The 23774-nt window shown below is 38.9% G+C and overlaps 1 protein-coding gene across 2 annotated transcripts in view; it reads right to left on the bottom strand.

Moving 5' to 3' along the window:
* Positions 1 to 23774, bottom strand: part of LOC112663426 (uncharacterized) — a 172082-nt gene that overhangs the window by 75932 nt on the left and 72376 nt on the right. For both annotated transcript variants that reach the window (XM_025452377.2, XM_025452375.3), the window contains one exon: positions 11786 to 12031. In XM_025452377.2, coding sequence (XP_025308162.1) covers positions 11786 to 12003 — 218 coding nt within the window. In that variant the 5' untranslated portion in view covers positions 12004 to 12031. The remainder of the gene's footprint in view (positions 1 to 11785; positions 12032 to 23774) is intronic.

The following is a 23774-nucleotide window of genomic DNA, read 5'->3' as shown; positions in this document are numbered from 1 at the left end:
CCTAGACCTCTCTGGAAAACAGCCCACACACACAGACAAAAGCACTGACGGTGATAAGTAATATAATAATAGAACAGTTAGGTACTGACTCCAATAATGGGATACCAGCACCCACCGGGTGATCTCTTTCCAACCACCTCTGTCTACATATCCTCTGCCTAAGAGAGAAGTTCAATTGTGTGCCCTTCAAAATGATAATAATAAAAACAATTTAACTTCCAGCTGCTATCTATGTGCATGGACACCTGAGATGAGGAAGAGAGCTGGTCCCCCAAAGGACCAAACTGTCCGAACACAGGCTCACCTCATGTAGAAATTTTTTATTTAAGAGTTAAAGTACATTGTGCCCTGTCTTAGTTTGGGCTGCCACAATACACAATATTGTGTTGTACTGACTGGGTGATTTAACAGATATTTACTTCTCACACTTCTGGGGGACCTGAAGTCCAAGATCCAGGTTTTAGCAGATTTTGTTCTGGTGAGAGCTTTCTTCCTGGTTTACAGTGGCCACCCTACTGCTATGTCCTCACAAGGCTAAAGGAGTGAGCTCTGCTCTCTTTGTCTTCCTAATTTTATGGGGATCATGAAGGCTCCACTCTCATGACCTCATCCAAACCCAATTACCTCCCAAAGTCCCTGCCTCTTCATACCATCTCATTGGGAGTTAGGACTGCGACATAGGAATTTTGGAGGGACACAGTCACGTAGTCCACAACATGGTCATTTTGGTAGATTATTTCTTATTAGCTTATCATTTAATAAAAAGATCTACCCAAGATAATGGTATTAACTTTTAAACTATTGTCAATATTTTTTTCTATTTATAACTATCCTGTTAATAAGCATGTTGCACAAATAATCCACCCACAGCTCAGCCCCTTCCTCTCTGCCCAATCTGCTGGGGTGGCTCTTTATCTCTCTGTTTCTATATCTCTCTGTTTCTGTTAAAAATTAATAATTATGCTCCTCAGAAGAGCTTTACGTGAGCCCATCAGTTTCCTTTAACCACTTCAGCCTGGATTAGATTATTTAATTCGTTAGAAATCAGGGCTCTGCAAAAATAATGGAAGGGAAGACAGATGAGCTTTGATAGGGAAGCAAAAGAAGGTAGAGACATAAAAAGGCAGGCCTAAGTGGGTTCCCGGGGTGGCAACCAGCAGAATGAAAGCCTCGGGTGCTAGTAAAGGGAGATACCAAATCCCAGGTTCTTGTGTATCCTTGGTTTGTCCTTGAAGAAGGCCAGTGTGGCAGGAAGTGCCTCATGTTGAACAAACTCCATTTCCTTTTTCTCCTGGACACACTTCTAGACACTTCTAGACATTTTTACTTAGGTGAGGCCATGTGATTTCTGCCTACGAGAGTGTGGGTGGAAGTCATGTATGCCAAGTCCAGACATGGCTTATAAAAACCTCTTGTAGAATCCTCCTTTCTATATCTTTCCGACTCCCTGAGGAACGCAGAAGGCTCTGTTGTCTTAGAGTAATGCTTCTCAACTGGGGACAAATTTGGCCCCTCTCGCCAAGTGTATCTGGCAATGTCTGGAGACATTTTTGGTTGTCACACTGGGAGAATGTCCTACTGGGACCTAGCGGGAGAGACCTGGGATGCAGCTAAACATCCTACAATGCACAAGACAGCCCTCCGTAAAAAGGAATTAGTGAGCCCCAAAATGTCGATAGTCCCATTACTGTGAATTCTGAGCTAGAGGGGAGCAGAGCCACAAGGTGGGTTCTTGAATGACTGTGTGGACACATATGCACACACACACACACACACACACACACACACACGCTGACCTGTGTTAGTCATTTTAGCAAGAAGTAAACATTTATCATGTTATATTACTAAGATTTGGGCGTGACTCTATAGCAGCAAGCATTATCAACAAATACAAGAGACAGAGGTTAGTCTTTCTGTGGCGGACAACTCATGTTGCTCTCTTGGCAACAGAGTCCCATCACTTGACAGACACTGTGGAGGTTTGTGGGATAAAAAGCGAAGGGCAGTGAATGCTTGGTCCTATCCATTAAGTCCCTAGGCCTCACGCCACCATGGCAGTGAGTAAGGTCAAGAATGCAGCGGACTCTTCATAGCTCTTTCATTAATGACCAGGGTGGTACCTTCATGGGGAAACTCCTAGCAACTCAGCGGAGGAACACAGGAGGACCCCACACCTGTCTGGGAAAAACACACGAACCGCCAGAAGCAGAACCAGCGCTAACCTCTCTCATTTTCTTCTTTCGTCGTCCCTTGTTTGTGCGACAGACTAGCTGACAATAACCAGCAAGGTCCGTTTAGTGTATGGTCTGGTCTTGCTGTGACTAATAAGATGATTGGTTGTATATATCCTCTTTATGGTTGTTCATTATATCACCCTAACATAAAGTAATTTAATTTCAGTGGGATAATTAGGGTATTTTTAATCTAACTGATAGTCTGAATGAAATGAGATTCTCAGAGGGAGATTTGTGTATCAGGAGACTGGTGACCTCCGGCCCCAATTTTCACACAATGTATTAATCTGACAGCCCTACTTCCCAGGCATACTGTATCCGTACATTTCCGAGCCTGTGGGTTATAGAACACACCCGCAAATGAGATTACTTTATTTATAATGAGATTTCCTTGGGCTCAGGGAGACAGATCATAGTATTTTAACTGAGGCCTTCAGACTGACACAGTATCCATCCGTTAATAGAAGCCCTCAGATGCAAATGTATTCAAGAGGGAGTGTGGCCTTGTCTGGGGTCTGGGAGATGCCACTCAGCAGGAGAAATGACTGAGCCCCTAGGATGCCTGCCTGCCTGGGGCAGCTTCAGGCCTCCCCAGGGGAGAAGCCCTGAGCCGGCTGAGGGCCCCAGGAAGACTGTTCTCACCTGCCCCCATGAGGAAGCCACACCTGTAGAGTCTGCTTGTGGAGCCAAGTTGGGGAATAAGGAAAGAGACCATGGGAAAGTGGAAACCGCAGAGGCTGGTGAGGGTCAGCAAGGAGGGCAGCTGAAAAGACCTACTGGCTACTCCTCAAGCCCCCAAACATACCCTCAGTGACAGTCCCAAACCTTACCAGTAGAGTCCCTCTTTTATACCAGTCATCAGAGGCAGGATGCCACCTCTTATGAAAATCTGCTACTGAAAACACTTCCCATTATCCTTTTATTCATTGAGCACCCACTTGCATCAAGCACTGGTCAAGCCCCAGATAAAACCCCTCTTTCTAGGCTATTTGCATCCAGATGATTTTTACTGTTCAAGCCTGCTTGGGAAACTCCTTTAAATCCCTTCTGGAATTTAATTTGAGAGGAAGAAAAAAAAAGCCTGTTTCTCTAGAAGAAATAAGTTTTCTTCTATCAGGTAATGAGAATTAGGTGGCTCATCTTGTTCCCCTGTTTTCTTGGGTGCCAGGAAGCTCAGAGATTAAGATCATGCCCTGGGGAGGTCTCTGCCCCCAACCTCATGTGAGGTTGTAGGAATCTGCTAGATAATTCTGACACATGCACAGACTTGGAAATATCAGGGAGCTAACACCATGTAGGGCAAGACTCTTCCAATGAGGGATGGAACCAGGAGATAAGTGCTCCCCATTTTTATCATGTGGGCAGATAATTCTGAGGCCAGTTCTACATGGCTCTTCAGGGACCCCCAGCCACTGTTGCCCACACTGCTGATCAGCACATTAACATTGGGCTGGCTTTCCTTCTTCTAGTTTATACCTCCTAGGTCCCCACTCTTGCTCCTTGGGATCAATTTCTAAAGCAAACTATAGGATCTTGTAGGCAGGATCTTGTCTCAGCTCTGCTTTTGGGGGAAAATCAAGACTAAGACACTACAGTTCCTAGCTTGAGGAGTTCAGATTAGGGTGACAGGGCATTACAAGAGGAAAAATTCAGTAATGGTACATTAACAATCTATGAGCAGTGACTCAAGCTATTAAAATCCAAGAGCACTGAGCAAGTAGAATAAGTAGGGCGCTACCATAAAGTTTGATTGGAACACAGCCACATTTACATATTGCCTATGGCTGCTTTCCCACAACGACTACAGAGCTGAGTAGATGCAACAGAGACCCATGGCCAACCAAGCCTAACATATTTAGTATCTGGCTATTTACCAAAACATTTGTGGATCTCTGATATAGAAAATCCAGGACCCTATGGGAATAGAGAGGATGGGCACATAGTCTACTCGACAGGTGGTGGTGGGATGGTCACCAAAAGCTGGGAAGAGACAGGATGCAGAAGAACAGGAGCAGGGGCATGCCAGGAAGAGGCATCATGTGGACCAAAGGCACAGCTGAGCCTCAGCAAACTGCTTGCAAGGAATCATAGGTAGCTTCCTATTGCACAAGAGAAAAGAACCACAAGGGAAGTGATGGGAGATGAGACTACAGGCAGAGATTTCCTCCAGGAAATCGTTGCTGGGTTATTTCTCTCATTTGGGGATATTTCGTTCAATAGACAGAGACACTATAACAAAGAGTGACTGCAGAGCCCGGTTTATACCTTTGACCAAAGGGACTTTACGCTAATGCTCTTCTGATGAATGATGGGAGCCCCTGTTCATAAAGCAGCCTGCTTTGCAGCTGGGCATTCCTGACTTTAGAGACCCACTGCTTTGTCCTCCTCAGGTTGTGTGCCTCGGAGTAGGCCAGCTGTGGCCTCTTGCTCCAGACACACATTGACTCCTCACCGGGACGGTCAGCCCCCACCAGGTGCTCTCACAGGTCTCCCCCACAGGCCTGCTTCAGTTTCCTTGCATGAGGACAAGGCACTAACAGGGGGCAAGGACAAACCTGAGAGACAGACCTACTGCACAGCCCCAGGAGATGGTGTTTCTTCACATTCCTGGGAAAGAAAAAAACCCGGTGACCCTGGCTGGTCGGACAGTAAGTTGGTTCGTGGTGCTCTTTCAGGGAATACTCATGGAGGGCAAAATATGTGTCCGGCGAGACAATGCACTGGGTATATATAAATGACTAGGGTGCTCACAGTCTAGTGGGGGAGGTGGACATGCTATTGCCAGGGCAGGGGGAGCAGTGCCAACTCTCCTCTGATGGACGCCACAGCTCCTGAGAGGTAAAGCACGGGGCTGGGGAGGGTATTAAAAGCCTACTAAACATCCTAAGGGAATATTCTTTAATGATCATTTTGGAATAAACTACCCTTACCATGTCAACTGCTGACTGGTGAACATATGCACAAAGTACTGAAAGAGACTCCAAAATAGTTTATTCCACAGAAGAGCTCCAAGACTTCCCTGACAATACTTACTTCTACTCTTGGCTGACTTGGTGAACCATTTCTGAAAAAAGCAATGCAAAGGTAAGCTTCAGTCCCAAAAGGACAGAACTTGAACATAATTTGGAAAACAAATTGATGATACCAAGGTGCTGGCACGTACCCATCCATTTTCAATTGTTTCGGATTTGGCTGTAAAGGCTAAGATGGAAGTGGAGAAAACCAGCAGTGAGGGGCTTTGTTTTGTTTTGTTTTGTTTCCAAAAGGAAGCAGAACAGTTAACATTTACTGAGTATGTGCATCTTGTCAAGCACTGGGCTGAGGGCTTCATCATGTGCACCATCTCCCTGAATCTTCGCAACCTTCCTCTGAGGTCCATTAGAGCACTGTGACTGTCTCCACGTTACAGCCAAAGCAACAGAGCCACACAGAGTGAGTAGCTTGTCCTCCAGCCATCCTGGAAGAGGCAGGTGTCACCTGACAGTTTACCCACCGGGGCCGCACCCTTCACCACCGCACCAACTGTCTCCCCTCTCTAGGCCAGTCCCCAGCTCCCGCCCGGGACGTCTTTTTCTTTTTTTTTTTTTTCCAGCAGTTTTGCCCTGAATAGGCTTCAGGATAAGTTCCTTCCTTGTGATAAGCAGGGCCCACGATCTCTGACAGCTGTTCCCCGCTCCTCATCATCCTCTGAAACAATCAGTAAGCATTAGAGAGCACTTTTCCCTTTACAAAGGTGATAATTAGATAACAAGCTGAGATTAAAGTAATTACAGTCAGACAGCTGGCGAGGCAGCACAGTCATGTTGAAATATTGTTGGTACTTCAGCATCTGGTTCTAATAACAGCACAGGCTAAAGGATTTTACATTAATTACAGAACATAATTTAATATAAACATATTTAATTACAATTGATGAGCGATAAACTGTTCAAGAATGACTTAACCCCTTCGGTGTGTCAAAGTGATGGGAACTTTGGGCAGGCTGCAGCCTCTTCCCCTGTCTCTCTCACCCTCCCCCATCATGCCCTCCACAGTTCCCTGGTCCCCTCTCCTACAGAAAATCCCCCTCAAAGATGGAATGTTCTAGATGGCCATGTCGCGATGCATGTACAGCACTGTCCATCTGTACAGAGCCAGGTGAAAGGAGGTGAGTGTGCCAGTGAGGCTGGCATTGCTTTGGCTGGACCAGCTGCCCCTCCTCACATTACCTCACACTGGTGAGACGAGGTTGGCTCTCCTCAGCTGGTCTTCCTCATGTTCTCACACCTTTATGTGGTGTTGGCTTGGCTTCTGACAGTCAGTGAGCCACCTATTAGATAATCCTCAGATCTCCTAGAAAAAGTATGTCATGACTAGGAAGTCCCAGGCCATGGTGGCCACGGTATTTTCACAATTTTGGAGTAAATGTGTAATATGTGGAGACCCCTACATGAGAAAGGACACTCTGTTCTGTCAGGAATTCTTCCTTACATGCTGCTAATTCCTATTCCTCCCCCTCCAAACTGGCAGAAACTGGTCTTGTGTGAAACAGTTTGAAACAAATTAGGACCACACAGACACAATCCTCAATGGATAAAGGACTCCGTCATCATTATCTGTATGTACATCAACATCCCAGATTCATAAATAAGAGAGATATTCAAAAGCCACATACACGAGATGTTATGGACTATATGACTATATCCCTCCAAATTCGTATTTTGAAATCATAACTCCCAATGAGATTAGGTTTAGATGAGGTCATGAGGGTGGAGCCCCCATGATGAGATTAATGTCCTCATAAGAGAAAGAGACTTGAGCCTCCTCTTGTAGCCAAGTGAAGACACACTAAGAAGGCAGCTGTCCGCAAACCAGGAAGAGGGTCCTCACCAGAACTCAATCATGCTGACACCCTGATCTGGACTTCTCAGCCCCGCAACTGTGAGAAATAAATATCTGTTGTTTACACCACCTAGTCTGTGGTATAATATTACAGCAGCCCGGGCTGACTTAGACACTCCACTAGGTCTCAACTGCACTGAGATCAAGAGTCAACCCAAAGAACTAACAAGGCTGACCCTTCCTTTAAAAGAATGAATAGTCCTGAGTAAGTTGGAAAATTCACTGTCAAATTCCTATGGGACAAATGACATGGAATTATAAACAGCCACAAATACTGTTTTTACCACCTGCTGTGGATTTCAAACTATAAAGCACACGTTCTCCTAAAAGCTACAATGAGTGCTGAAAAAAACAGTTTATTATTCCTAGATAAGCAAGTGTAAGCTATTTCTAGAAGAATTACTGACAGGTGCACACAAAGTAAAATTAGTTTGAAGATTCAGGACCACATAGTACCCAAGCGAGAACAAGGAACACTCAAAGTGAAAGCTGTTCTGTACATAACCTCTTGAAAGAAGAAGAAATTTCAATTCACTAACAGCAAATCTGCAACGTGAGCAAGAACTATAAAGTACTATTTGTAGATTAAGTGTTCCTGTAGAAGTGAGGAAGGGACAGGAAGGGAAAGTAACCAATAAAGCATTTGCTACTTGAAAAGGTACCACTCTGCCATCTAGGGAGGACAGACAGATTGGACAGATGGACACCTACAGTGGGCCACATGTAACCATGACCTAAAGAACTGCTGGACTCATGGAGCTGCACTGAACTGAGTCTCTTTCCTGCTACTTTTTGTCATTTGTTCCTTTGTGTTGATTTTGTCCTTGGCATAATTTTCCACTCTAAGTAAAACAAGCCCCCTGAGTGTTGTGTGTGTGTGTGTGTGTGTGTGTGTGTGTGTTTTTAAAAGCAAAGGACACTGGTGAAAGTGAAAAAACCCACAGAACAGGAGAAAGCATTTGTAAATTACATATACAATAAGGGCCTAATAGCCAGAATATTTGACGAACTCTTAAAACTCAACAATAAAAATAGAAATAATCCAATTAAAAAATAGAAAAGGGGTCTGAACAGATATTTCTCCAAAGAAGATATACCCAAAGGCCAGAATGCACATTAAAAGATGCTCAACATCAGTAGTCATTAGGGAAATAATCTATGAACCAAAATGAGATAACCACTTCCCACACACCAGGATGGCTAGAATCAAAAAGCTATATAGTCACTAGTGTTGACGAGAATGTGGAGAAAATGAAACGCTCATACATTGCTGGTGGGAATATAAATGGCACAACTACTGTGGAAATCAGTTTGATAGTTCCTCAGTAAGTTAAACATAGAGTTACCATATGACCCAGCAATTCCATTCTAGGTATATGCCCAAAAGAATTGAAAACATGTCCTTATAAAAACGTGTGCACAAATATCCATAGCCGTGTTATTCTTAAAAGCCAAAAAGTAGAAACAACCCAAATGTCCATCAACTAATGAGTGAATAAACAAAATGTGGCATAGCCATACAATTGAGCATTATCCATCCACAGAAAGGAATGAAGTATAATAGAGGTTACAATATGGATCAACTTTGGAGACATCTTGCTAAATGAAAGAAGACAGACAAAAAAGACCACATACCGTATAATTCCATTTGCCAATCCTGGACAATGACGTGTCCAGAACTGGAAAATCTACAGAGATAGAAAGTAGATTCATAGGTGCCAAAGGAAGGGAGGAGAGGGGAACTGAGTGACTAACAGGTATGAGGTTCCTTTTTTGGGGTGATGGAAATGTTCTGGAATCAGTGGTGATGGTTGTACAACCGAGTGAATACACTAAAACCACTGAATTTGTACACTTTGAAATGGTTAAAATAATAGATTTCATGTTATATAAATTTTAATTCAATTTAAAAAAGCTACCAATTGAGGAACTGGAGCTTAATCCCACTGGAGAAGCCAAGAGTCTGTGTAAAGTGGGTTGGGTCACAGTTACCTCAACCAAGAGGTGAGGAAGCTGGGGTATTTATATATTAACTCCCATTAGCCACTGACTGAATAAGATTGCTTCAATGCAATCCCTATCAAGATCCCAGTGGCATTTTTCACAGAGATAGAGAACAAACAATCCTAACATTTGTATGGAACCACAAAAGACCCCATATAGCTAAAGCAATCTTGAGAAAGAATAGCAAAGCTGGATATATCATGCTCCCTGATTTCAAACTATATTACAAAGCTTTGGTGATAAAAAGTCTGGATGTGGTATAAAAACAGACACATAGATCAATGGAATAGAATACACAGTCCAAAAATAAACCCATGCATATTTTTTCAATTAATTTAAAATAAAGGAGGCAACAATATACAGTGAAAAAAGGGCAGTCTCCTTAATAAATGGCTTTGGGAAAACTGGACAGCCACATGCAAAAGGATGAAACTAGACCACCATCTTATGCCATACACAAAATTTAACTCAAAATGAATTGGATTTTAACATAATACCTGAAACCACAAAACTCCTAGAAGAAAATATAGGTGGTAAACTCCGTGACATCACTCTTGGTGATATTTTGGATCTGACTCCAAAAACAAAGGCAACAAAAACAAAAATAAACAAGTGGGACTACATCAAACTAAAAGGATTCTGCACAGCACAAAAATCATCAACAAAATTAAAAGGCAATATTCCCAAAGGGACAAAATATTTGCAAATCCTATATCTGATGAGGGGTTAACATCAAAATATATTGAAAACTCATACAAATCAATAGGAAAAAAGCAAACGATCCAATTAAAAAATGGGTAGAGAGGATCTGAATAGACACTTTTCAAAAAAAAACATACAGGTGGCCGACACATGAAACGATGGTCAATATCACTCAACATTAGGCAAAAATGCAAACCACAACAACAATGAGATATCACCTCATACCTGTTAGAATGAGTATTTCAAAAAGACAAAGAACAACAATTTTTGGCAAGGGTGTGGAAAAAAGGGAACCCTTGTGCACTGTTGGTGGGGATTTAAAATTGGTGTAGCCACCACAGAAAACAGTATGGAAGTTCCTCAAAAAATTAAAAATAGAAATACCATATGATCCAGCAATTCTACCTCTGGGCATTTATCCAAAGTAAGTGAAAACATTAATTTGAAAGGATATATGCATCTCTTTGTTCACTGCAGTATTATTTACGATAACCAGGACATGGAAACAACATAAGTATACACTGATGGATGAATGGATAAGAAGATGAAGTATGTCCACACACACACACACACACACACACACACTCACACACACACTGGAATATTACTCAGCCATTTGCAACAACAAGGATGGACCTTGAGGGTATTATGATGAGTGAAATTAAGTCAGAGAAAGACAAATACCCTATGAACTAATTTATATGTGGAATCTAAATAAATGAGACTTATAGATACAGAGAACAGAATAGTGGTGCCACAGGGGAGAGGGGCTGGAGGGTGAATGAAATGGGAGTCAAGAGGTACAAGCTTCCAGTCATAAAAGAAGTAAGTCATGGGGATGTAATGTACAGCAGGGTGACTATAGTCAATAGTATTGTCCTGCATATTTGAAAGTTGCAAGAAGAGTAAATCTTAACATTTTTTCATCACAAGAAAAGAAACAAGGTTTTGTAGCTTTGTATACTGATGGATAGTAACTGGATTTATTGTGGTTGTCATAGTGTGTACAAATATCAAATCATTATGTTGTACGCCTGAAACTAGTATAACGGTATATGTCAATTATATCCCAATTTTTAAAAGTCTGTATAAAATGCATCCCAGTGCTAGACACAGAGAAACTTTCAACAGATGTGAGTTATTTTTATAGAAAACTCAATATGGTTATGTAAGTTGATCAAGGGACAGCTGGGTGGCTCAGTGTCTGTCTGCCTTTGGCTCAGGACGTGATCCCAGTGTCCAGGATCGAGTCCCACCATTGGGCTCCCTGCGAGGAGCCTGCTTCTCCCTCTGCCTATGTCTCTGCCTCTTTCTCTCTGTGTCTCTCATGAATAAATAAACAAAATCTTTTAAAAGAATTATAGGTCGATCAAAATTGCACAGCTAATGCAGAGTGGAGGTAGGATTTACTTAGATCTATATATGACGCAGTCCTTTTTTTTTTCACAGCACTATCTTTCATATAGAGAATTATATTAACCAAATACATACGAACCATCTTGTAAACATACATCAGAAGGCAATCATGCCAACACTGCATTCAGAGGCTATGACATCTTTATATCCTTACTCTCTCCTTCTCCCTGATGTTGGGGGAAGCAGCTGCTTTTCTCACAAAAAGGCCCGAGGGCTGATGTTATTTTCTGCTCAAGTTTAAATATATGTGTTTTTTTTGTACAGACGCTCATTTGCTATTCAAAGCCTGCACATTTGCTGACAATTTAGTGCAAAGGACCAAGATATACGAACACCTGAGACTGCAGGAACAGCAGGGCGACACTTTCTCACTCACGTGTCAGTCCACCTGTTCTCCTCTTGAATAACCTGACTCTCAGCTCAACAAAAGAGTGCACTAGCAGAAGAAACTGGAAGGAATCTCTTCCCATAATGTCCTGCATGTACTCCCAACTAAGGGCATGCTGGAGGAATGACATGAGGAAATGGGGCTCAGAAGCCAAGCCTACCTGATTAAGTAGTGGTTGATAATAGTGTCGAAGTAGCTGTAATACACAGCATTGTTCACATGGCCATACTGGTCATTGTCCTGCCACCTCGTCTGGATGGGTAAGAAGTACCCATAGTCCTCATGGTGTTGATGACAATCCACAACTCTCTGGTTCTTTGGTGATGTCCCCAAGGAACGGACATTCCTAGGAAGCAACCTCGAGACCCAGCAGGCCATAGTTGGTGATTGCTGTCCTGGAGCAGACCTTTAAGAAGAAAGCAACAAAGGATAAGGCTAATGTGCAGAAATCCTGACTGCAGGTTTACAAAAGCAATTTCATTAAATTTTGGCAATTGGTTTCAAAAGGAAATTCGATTTTTTTCCCTAGAAAATAAATCATCCCTGATAATCCAAGTCCTTGTCATAAATCTATTTACTTTTTTAAAGGACTCTTTACTAAAAAGGCTTTTTCAGACATTGACAGAAACAAATGAGGCCTCTTTTGAATTTGACTAGTGGAAATTTAAAGTATATTTGTATGGAGGTCTTCTGTTCCACAAAGTATTTCCAAAGCAAGTTCCTTCCTTCCTTCCTTCCTTCCTTCCTTCCTTCCTTCCTTCCTTCCTTCCTTCCTTCCTTCCTTTCTTTTTTTTTTTAAGATTTATTTACTTTACTTGAGAGAGTGGGTAGGGTCAGAGGGAGAGAAAATCTTAAACTGATTCCATGCTAATCATGAAGCCTGAGGCAGGGCTCGATCTCACAACCCTGAGATCTCAACCTGAGCCGAAACTGAGGGTCAGACACTTAACTGACTTCACCACCCAGGCACCCCAGGGTGGGTACATTTATACTGAAATATATAACACCACTCAGGGCATAAAGATAGAACTCAGGCAACCAGTATAAAATAAAATGTTTGCCAGAAGATATTATCAACTGAGGCTACCAACTATCAAGGCTTTTTGAAAGTGTGTTCTTTCTCTTGGGATGAAAGTAACTTTCCAAAAATGGGGAAAAATTTTTTAAATGCATAACAAAGTGGGGGAATAGCCAACAACCCAACAACAGCAGTTATATGCATTATTCCAGTCTGATATTTATGTATCTGTATATGCATTCTTAAACTGGCCCATACTGCACATGCCACGTCATCATCTCTTGTGCCCAACAGTAGATCATTATTATGTGTACATATTCTTCTACATCATTAGTAATGCTGAGTTCCATAATATTCCATTGTACTGAAACACTACAATTTATCAAATCCCCTATTGTTGCACACTTAGGACTCTGCTTCCAATTTTATTGACTGAGAGTAGAATCTTTGTAAATAAATCTACTCCCCACACAACCACGATAATTTTCTTAGGGTAAACACCTAGCAGCAGAATTGCTGAGTCCAAGGGCAAATAAATTATTAAAGATTTTGATATAAATCAATGCCCTCCGGAAAGGTGGTGCCAACTTAGACCCTCCCCAGCAGTGTATGAGCAGGTCAATTTCCTTGTCAATTTTAAAATGCTTTGTGAATTTGACAGTGTCATTTCTCTCATTTCCATACAAATATAATGAAACGTGCTAAGTAGAGAGATGACTCATGCCACCAGCAATGATAGAAGAACTAGGATCAGAATACACCGAAAGTGGTTTGAGAATCACTATAAAAGCGAGATGAGGGATCCCTGGGTGGCGCAGCGGTTTAGCGCCTGCCTTTGGCCCAGGGCGCGATCCTGGAGACCGGGATCGAGTCCCACGTCGGGCTCCCGGTGCATGGAGCCTGCTTCTCCCTCTGCCTGTGTCTCTGCCTCTCTCTCTCTCTGTGACTATCATACATAAATAAATAAAAATTAAAAAAAAAAAGCGAGATGACATGTAATAGAAGAACTGTTGGAGGGATCCCTGGGTGGCTCAGCGGTTTGGCGCCTGCCTTTGGCCCAGGGCGCAGTCCTGGGGTCCTGGGATCAAGTCCCGTGTCGGGTTCCTGGCATGGAGTCTGCTTCTCCTTCCTCCTGTGTCTCTGTCTCTCTCTCTCTCTCTCTCTCTCTCATAAATAAATAAATAAATCTTTAAAAAAAAAAAAAAAAGAACTGTTGGAAGCTAAGAGCAAATAATCAAGGCAGCAGGACTTCACAGGCTGTAACCCTGGGGACAGGGGAACACACAAGTGAGCCCTGCCCTTGCTACTGCTGTTCCTCATCGGTGGGTTTGCCAGCTTGCCAGGTGGGCAGGGAATAAAGTCGGAGAGATGGCATCAACCTACAGCTCATGGTAGTCTTGCCGTGTTGGAAGAGGGGACAAAAAGTGATAGGCCGACATCCTGGAGAAAGGTGAACTGTAGAGAAGGTTCCCCTTGGGGCACCTGCTGCCTCCAACACTGCTTGTGCTCTGATGAGACAAACAGACTAAAAACCTAAGGAGAAAATACGAGTCTCATTGTGCTGAGGATGCAAGAATCAGCTTTCAGGGCTGCTGAGGACAAGGGTAAAGACTCCAGATTTTCAGTTTCAACCCGAGAAGGGCTACCCCGTTAACTGAGGACAAGCCTTAAATTGATCAGTTTCAAACAAGCTTGTCTACCCAAATATCATCTGTCAGCAGAAGGAAACTAAATCATCTCTAGAGGAAAATAATACCACCTATAGCCTCTACAACTTCTCATAAACAACGTCTGGCATCCGGTCGAAACCAACCAGGCCTACCAGGAAAGAGGAACAAATGATCAAAACCCAAAATCATTTTTAAAAAAAAGACAATAAAGAGACTCAGAGACTCACACAAATTTTAAGACAGCCATGATTGCCAGACATCACAGATGAAGGGCTAACATCTACCCTAATACATAAGGAACTCTAAATAAGAGGGTTAAGATTTTTAAAAACCCAATAGAAAAATAAGTGAAAGTCACAAAGAGATAATTCACAAATGTTTTTAAATGGCCTTTTAACATATGAAAAGATGAACTTCATAAGAGAAATTATAAGATTCTCTTCATAATAGAATTTATATATACTATTTATGCTATTTATATAAAGCATATGTAAACTCTACACATAGCATAATTTATAACTATGATGAGTTACCATTTCTCAATTATTAAATTTGGTAAAAATACAGAGCTTGACAGCACATTCTTCTGACAGGACTGTAAGGAAAGAGACACTCTTAGACACTGCTGGTGGGAATGTCCCTCACCTCTATGGGAGGAGAATTTGACAATATCTAACAAAATTACAAGTGAGTTTACCTTTTCACTCATATCTAAGAATTTACCTTGAAGGTACACCTTCAAGAATACAAAAATACGTATGAACAAGGAATATCACTATTTGTTATTGAAAAAATATTATGATAAAAGATACACAGAAGACTGGTTGCATAAACTATGGTACATTCCCAGGATGGTATATTCTACAGCTGTAAATAAAAACTAAAGAAGGTGTGATAAGGAGTGATTTCCAGGATGTATTTGCAGTCAGTCAAAATAAGCAAAGTGCAATAAACCATATATAGTATCCTACTTCTGTGTGAGAGAGAAGAGATAATAAGCTCTTTTCTGGGAGATACTGGCTAGCTGGAGCAAGGCAGAGGGAGAGCACCAAGATGGTATCCACAACCTATGTTCCTTGAAAGCAGCTTTATTAGATGTATGCCAGACCTGAAGCCCACTCATCAGAACAAAGCTCCAGGACAGGCAAAAAGGCCTGTTTCACAGGACTGGGGTGTGCTTCAGTCTACTATCTGTGCAATGCCCTGGAGGTGGCACCCTGCCAAGAACTCTCTCTCTCTGATAGCCATAGTCTCCTGAGACCCAGCAATGCAAGCCCCTACCCCACCCCGAGCTACTAAAGCCAGACGATCAAGGGGTGTCCTCTGGATAGCAGCTGCAAAAAACAGGGCACCAAACACAAAGGCTCCTATCCAGGAAATGCTGGTGCTCTAGAGCACGGCAAAGAGAGAGCATAAAGATGGCACCAGCCAGTCTCCATCCCCAGAGAATGTTCCAGCAGTCTACCAGATGTGTTAAATTAGATGCCTATCCTCCAGGCTGATGCTTTAATAAGATAATTATTTATTTATATTTACGAAAAGAAACTCAAGAGGCCTGAACCTGAAACATTATAATGAGGGTGCATTAACAATGTGGATAGGGGTGAAGAAGGGGAAGTAACACTCCGCTGAATATAGCTTTTTGTGTAATTTTGGGGTTTATGTTAATGTTTTACATACACAAGATGATGACAGGGATGATGATGATGATGATGATGATGATGATGAAGTTAAATTAACAATGATGGAAGAGAAAGAAATATAAAATGGAATATAAACAGAAACATATGAGCCCAACTATATTTCTAATGAGTGACAATCACACTGAAGGGAAAAATAATTACTTTTTCTTTTTCTTTTTAAAGATTTTATTTATTCATGACAGAGAGAGAGAGAGGCAGAGATATAGGCAGAGGGAGAAGCAGGCTCCATGCAGGGAGCCTGATGTGGGACTCCATCCCAGGACTCTAGGATCATGTCCTGAGCCGAAGGCAGACTCTTAACTGCTGAACCACCCAGATGTCCCAATAATTACTTTTTAATACAGAATTTTGACTCTATACCCTCAGTCTAAAGACAAAAATTTTTTACAAATACTAAACACTGGCTAGTGCACATGTTTTTTTATAGCAGTAGGGTTAACAATCCTGAAACTGCTTTCTGTGAATCTAAGACTGGGAAAAAAGAGATATGCCAAGGATAATGTGAGCCAAGTTTCTCCCTTGCCAAAAGGATTTACAAATAGAAGAAAAATTAAAATGAACCTTCTGGTGCTAGATTAGACTTTGAAGTATCAATATGAACTCATAGATTAGAGATAGAAAGAGATTTCTTAGCCCCATTGAGCCTAGACACAATGGCACTCCAGTAGCAAAATGATTATACGTAAGTGTCCAGATCTTAGGTGCTACACACCTTTCTCCACAAAAAGAAACCAGAATGCTTTAGAGAAATGACTGATTCCAGTGGTGGGGCAGATAAAATAAAAGACGATTCTGGAATACCTCACTGTGCCAGCAAGTAAAGAAATGTTCAAAGAAGATGGTAAAAGTTCATAGAAGCCTAACTGAGGGGGTTTGAAATGACCAAATCTGTACTATTTGAGCATTAAATTTGAAAATAAGATCAATGGGTGGCACCTAGGTAGCTCAGTCAGTTGGGTGTCTAACTTGATTTAGGTTTAGGTCATGATCTCAACGTTGCGAGATCAAGTCCCACATCAGGCCCTTGCTGGGCATGGAGCCTGCTTGGGATTCTCTCTCCCTTTCCCTCTGACCCCTCACTGCTCTCTCCCTTTCTAAAAAGAACAAATAAATAAAATTAGATTAATGAATTATAAACTTTTCTTTTTTTAAAGGTTTTATTTATTTATTCAAGAGAGACAGAGAAGTCAGAGACATAGGCAGAGGGAGAAGCAGGCTCCTCGCAGGGAGCCCGATGTGGGACCCAATCCCAGAACCCCGGGATCACACCCTGAGCAGAAGGTAGAGGCTGAACTGCTGAGCCACCCAGGCGTCCTGATTATAAACTTCTCAAATAAGTCTTCAAAATTAATAAATGGGGTTAAAGGAAAAGTTATTCTTTATGTAAGTATGCCAAGTAATAAGTGTAGAAAGGATAATAGATTTAAAAATCATCATTTTGCAAATATCACAGTAATAACTGATTCAGTCAAGAATCATCAATGGATGCTAAAATACACTAGGTACAAGTTTGGTGAGGAATATAATATTTATATGATCCCCAAATATTTCTCCCACAAATTACTTACCCATTATAAACAGTGACTTTATGGTGGATCACACACAAAGACAGTATGATTTATCCAAGTCAATTATACCAATAACGAACCAAGAGACTAAGACACAATATCACATCTGTGTCATTTCTGGCAACAATGCATTATCTGAATCAAACATGATGAAGCATCAGAAAAATCAAAATCGAGGAACATTCCACAAAGTAACAGTTCTATACTCTTAAAAAAATATCAAGATCATGAAAGATAAATAAGAGTGGAAGAATTATTTTAATTAAGAGAGATTAAATAGCCCTAAATGCATGATCCTAGATCACATACTGGACTGGGAAAAAGTGTAGCTATAAAGATCATTATTGGGATAACTGATAAAATTTGAATTTAAATTGTAGATCACACAGTAATATTGTATCAATATTAAACTTTCTAATTTTGATAGTTATACTGTGGTTATGTAAGATGAATTCCTTGTTTTCAGTAAACACAAACTGAAGAATTTAGGAATAAAGAAGCATGACATCTGCAACATCCTGTCAAATGATTCAGAAAGAAATAATGTGTGTGAATGTGGCAGGGGATAACACCTATACATGGAAGAGAGGGTGATAAAGCAAATGAGGAAAAATGTAACACATTTGTGACTCTAGGTAGAAGATACACAGTAATGCTTTCCATAATTCCTACAAGTTTTCTGTACACTTGAAATTCTTAAAAAAAAATTAAGGCTGATCCAAAAAGATATCATTCATATGTTCAAAAAACAGGTAAAAAATATGATCATTTTACCAGAGCACTGGAATCTACTAAATATAATCATTATATTATGAACTCAGTAGATAGGTAAAACAACAGATTAGTCACAGTAGAAGAAAAAATTAATTAACTGGAACATAGGTCAGCCTAAATATTCAGATTGAAGCACAAACAGATAGATTTAAAATACAAATAAGCGTGACTGACATATATTGGATAGCACTTTTTTAAAGTGCTATTGTTAATAATTGTTGTAATTAAAGTTCTAGATAAACAGGAGGCAGGTAATGAGTAAGAAGCAATAGTTGAAGAGATACAGAAAAATTTCCCAAACTGAAAGACAGAGAGCCACAGATTCAAGAATCACTGTAATGCCCATTTGGTTAAATTAAAGAAAAGCAACCATAACAAAACTGCTGGAACCCAAAGACTCTTGAAGAAAAAAAGACAAGACATTTTACCTTCAAATAACAACCTAAGTTGACTTATTCGATGGAAATAATGGAAAACGGAAGACAAAAAAATGGCACCTTTAAAGTTCTTAAAGTAAATAATTGCAAAGCTAGAATTCTACACCCAGAGAAAATATCCTTCAAAAATGAAATCTAAATAAATAGCCATTTTAACAAAACCTGAGAGAATTCATCCCAGCAGATTTTAAGCAGGACAATGATCCTTAATGGAAGCATAATAAGACAGAAAAGAATGAAGAGTACTGAATAAAGAGTACTGGAAAAGGTACATAGTGGGTAAATTTAAATTAATATTGACTGCTTAAACAATAATATGATTAATATCTTCTGGTTTTTAACATATGCATATGATATAAATATATATAGACATATATTTAAAATAGTCCACAATAGGAGCAAAGGGATAATAGAGCAAATTTAGTTCTAAGGTCCTTGCATTCTTCAGTAAGTGGTAAGAATCCTAACTTAAGGTTCACTGTAAGTCCAGAATGCATGTTGTAACCTCTAGGATAATAACAAAAATAATAGAAAATGAATATTTAATTAACAAAAGGAAAACTAATCAATAAAAACATATTTTCAAATCCAAAAGAAGGAAATATGTAAGATGAAATGACCAAAAAACAGATGAGACAAACAAAAAACGAACAGTAAGGTAGTAGACTTAAGAAAAAAATAGCAAAAATTACATTAGTTGTAACTAAATACTCCAAATAATAGACAAAAATTGTAAAAATTGATTTTTCTTAAACCCAACTACACATTACTTAAATGTAAGGACACAGAAAAGCTTAGACTAAAAAGATTGAAAACATACAAACATCAACAACAACAGAAAAAGGCTGGTATAAATGTACTAAAGACAGGCAAAATAGATTTTAAGAAAAGAAGTAATACTATACAGAAAGAAACTTTTGGTAAAGGGAGAAGTTCAATTAAACATGAAGATCTCACAACATAGTCTCAAATGTAGCAAAAGCTAACAAAACCAAAGGAGTAACAAATTCCCAATCCCAGTAGACAGCTTTAACACACCTCTCTCAGCTAAAAGAACAAGAAGAAAATGAATTAGTTAAAAGAAAATTAGAGCAGTGTGATCAACAAACTTAACATAGCACCCAATGATTATAGAATATACCTGAGTTTCAAGTAGCTCTAGAACAGTTACCAAAATAAAATATACCAGCCTGTAAAAAAAGTCTCAACAAATTTAAAAGAATTAAAATCAGAATATGCTCTCTCACCACAGTGGAACTAATCTAAAAAACAATAACATTGAAAAAACTTTGAAAATCCTTAAATACCTGAAAATCAATTAATAAAGTTGCAAATAACCTAGGAGTTAAGTAAGAAATCATAATAGATATACAATAAAACATTTTCAACAGAATAAAATGCAAATATGATACATAAAAATTTGTGGGATACAGCTCATCTATACTTAGAGAAAATATAATAATTAAGTGAAAAATCTAAGGATGAAAAATCAATGATCTAAGGATCCACCTCAAGAAGCAGGAAAAGGAACAGCAAATTAAACTCAAAGAAAGGACAAGAGCAATAATAAAAGGACAAAAATTAATTAAATAAGAAAAAAAGTATAATAGAGCACAGGTCAGTAAACTTTTTCTATAAAGGGACAGAGTAAATACTTCAGACCTCGTAAGCTACATGATCTATCACAACTATTCAACTCTGCCATTGTAGTACAAAAGTAAGCACAGACAATACAGAAATGAATGGATTCAAATGTTTTCCAATAAAACTGTATTTACAAAAACAGGTGATGGGCTGATCTGACCAGAAGCCATATTTTGCCAATCCCTGTAATAGAGGAATACAACAAAACTGAAAGTTGGCTCTTTAAATTAAAAAAAAAGAAGTAGAAGAATTGATAAAATGCTAATAATACTATAAGGTGGAAAAGAACATCACTACAGATCTTACAGGCATTAAAAATATTAGAGGCATTATAAATAACTGTAGACCAACAAATCTGATAATTCTGATGAAATGGACAGATACCTTTTTTAAAATACTAATTTACCAAAAGCAACACAAGATGATAGATCTAGATAATCCAGATAGTATTATGCCTATTAAAAATAAGAACCTGTAATTTAAAGCCTATTCATAAAGAAAACTTCAGGTCCGAATCGCTTCATCAGTAAATTATTTAAACATTTCAAAAAGAACCAACACCAATCTTATATAAATTATTTCATAGAATGGATAAAATAAAATCACTTCTGAATTCATTTTACATGGTCCATAAACTTAGCAATAAATAATTATTACCAGAAAGAAAAAGTATAAGCCAATCTCTCTCATGAACATAGATGAAAAAAATCTGACAAAACCAAATAAAAATATTAGCACATCAAATCCTATGATACAGAAAAAGAATAGATTTCAACCAAGTTAATTCATAACAGTAATACAAGGCTACTTTAACATCTGAAAATCAATCAATATAATTTACCCCATTAACTAAGTAAGAAAAATTATATAGTCACTAAATAGATGCCGCCCAAAAAAAGGCATTTGATGAGATTTAATGCCTGTTCATGGTGTTTAAAAATCTTGATAAACTAGTAATAGAAGGAAACTTCCTATTCCCCTGAGATTGGGAATGAAAACAGTGTCTGATATCATCACTTCTATTAAGCACTGTAATGTTTACTGTACTATTAAACATTATCATCATTGTATTTCCATTAAGCATGGTGATCCAAAGGAAAGAAATTAAAATTATTAAAATTATTTTTTAAGTTGTAAAAAAAAATCTGTGTCATTGGCGACAGATGATATGATTAAATACATAAAATATTCAAAATAATCTACAAATAAAAGTGAATTTAGCAGTCATGGGATATAGATATCATACTTAAAAGTCAATTATATTTCTATATACTAACACTGAACAACTGGGAAATGAAATTTTAAAACAATATCATTGACATTATTATAATATAAGCTATCTAAGAATATCCAGCATCAAAAATACCAGATACGAGGAACAAAGCTAACAAAAAACATGTAAGATGCATACATTGAAAACTACAAAGCATTGCTGAGAGAAATTAAGGAAGGGCTACATAAATGGAGGGATGTACTATGTCCATGGATTAGAAGACTATTGCAAAGTACGTCAGTTCTCTGCATTGATCTTGAAGTTCAATGTAAACCCAATCAAAACTTGAGCCGGCTTTTCTATAAAAATTAATAAACTGATCCTAAATTTTTACTTGGAGAGACAAAAGAGCTAGAATAGCCAAAAGAAACATGAAAAAGAATAAAGTTAAAGAATTTACATGATCAAATATCAAGATGTATTATAAAGTACAGGGTAATTAAAATATTGGTAGTGTATACAGGATAGACAAATAAATCACTGATACAGAATAGAGGGTCTATGAAATAGACCACTCATATAAGGCCACCTAATTTATGAAAAAAGTGCTATGAAATGCAATGGGGAAAAGATGGTGTGTTTAATAACTGACTTTTTTTAATGAAACTTTAACCTACCTCAAAGCATGCACACATGTCAATTCCACATCAATTACAGATCTAAATGTAAAAGGAAGAACAATAAACCTTCTGGAAAGTAAGACAGGCTATATTCTTAATGTTGAAGTGAGCAAAATAAATCTCTGAATACAGAACATAAAAATCACTTACCATAAAAGAAAAGATTAATAAATATAACTTCCTCAAATTTAAGAATTTATGTTTATCAAAAGATATCAGTAATGCAATACACACATCCAGCAAAGAACTCATATCGAATATATACAGAGAACTTCTAAAAATCAATGAGAAAAAAATGGACAACTCAATTTTTTTTAAATAAGCAAAAGACTTACATAGGCACATCATGAAAGAGGATATACAAATGGTCAATAAGCATAATGAAAGGTGCTAACCATCATTAACCATCAGGAAAATGCAATGATAACTACAATGATTTCACTTTTAAGCCCCTCAGAATGGCTAAAATTTTATTTTGTTGGTGAGCATGTAAAGCAACTAGAACTTTAATACTCTTCTGGTGGGAGTATGAATGGTAGCTATCATTCGGGAATCTATTTCACAGTATATACTAAAACTGTACAAACACCTATCCTGTGATCCAACAATTCCACTCCTTTGTATATATCCAACAGAAAAGCATACATATGTCCACCCAAAGACACAGACAAGAATACCTATAGCAACATTGTTCACGTAGCCCCAAACTGGAAACAAAATGAATAGTAGGATGGATAAATAGTGGTAGACTCATGCAATAGAGGACTACACAACAATGAAAAATGACTTTCTGATACACATAATCACATTAATATATCTCAACAGAAATAATTTTGAGGGAAAGAAACAAAACACAAAAGAGTACTTGCTGTATGACTGCACTCATATAAAGTTCCAAAATGAATCAGAGTGATTCTTACTTTTGATAAATAATGGGGTGGGACATAAAGAATGTCTTTGCAGCGTTAGTTGTGTTCTACAACTTGGACTGGGTGGTGCTTACATGGGTATATTACTCTGCAGAAACTTATCAAACTTCTTTCACTTGTGAATATGCTGTACATCAAACAAAACATTCTCCCCAAAAGTATGCTATGTGGACAGAAGTTATGTGATTAGATTAAGTCTCCAGTGTCCAGAGGAGTCTGTCATTTTTTTATACAGGGAATTTATCTCTTGTCCACTCTAATGCTAACTCAAAAAAACTTGAGGAAGTTAAGATTCTTCTTCATCCATATAAGGCCTTGTTATATCAGCTGTTTTATGGATGTGCACATACAACCCCAAGCAGACACTGATACAATGGATTTTAACTCTCACTTAGTAAAAAAAGAAAGCAATGTCTTAGAATTTTTGCTGACCTGAAAATAACCTGCCATCTAGGTGACATGTAAAAGGAGAAGGTTCTTAAACGTGTACATTTTTACAGTAAACTTTTTGTA

Source organism: Canis lupus, chromosome 18, assembly GCF_003254725.2.
Source record: "Canis lupus dingo isolate Sandy chromosome 18, ASM325472v2, whole genome shotgun sequence".
Lineage (NCBI taxonomy): Eukaryota > Metazoa > Chordata > Mammalia > Carnivora > Canidae > Canis > Canis lupus.
Note: the sequence above shows the minus strand (reverse complement) of the source record. Positions and strands in the feature narration are given on the sequence as shown.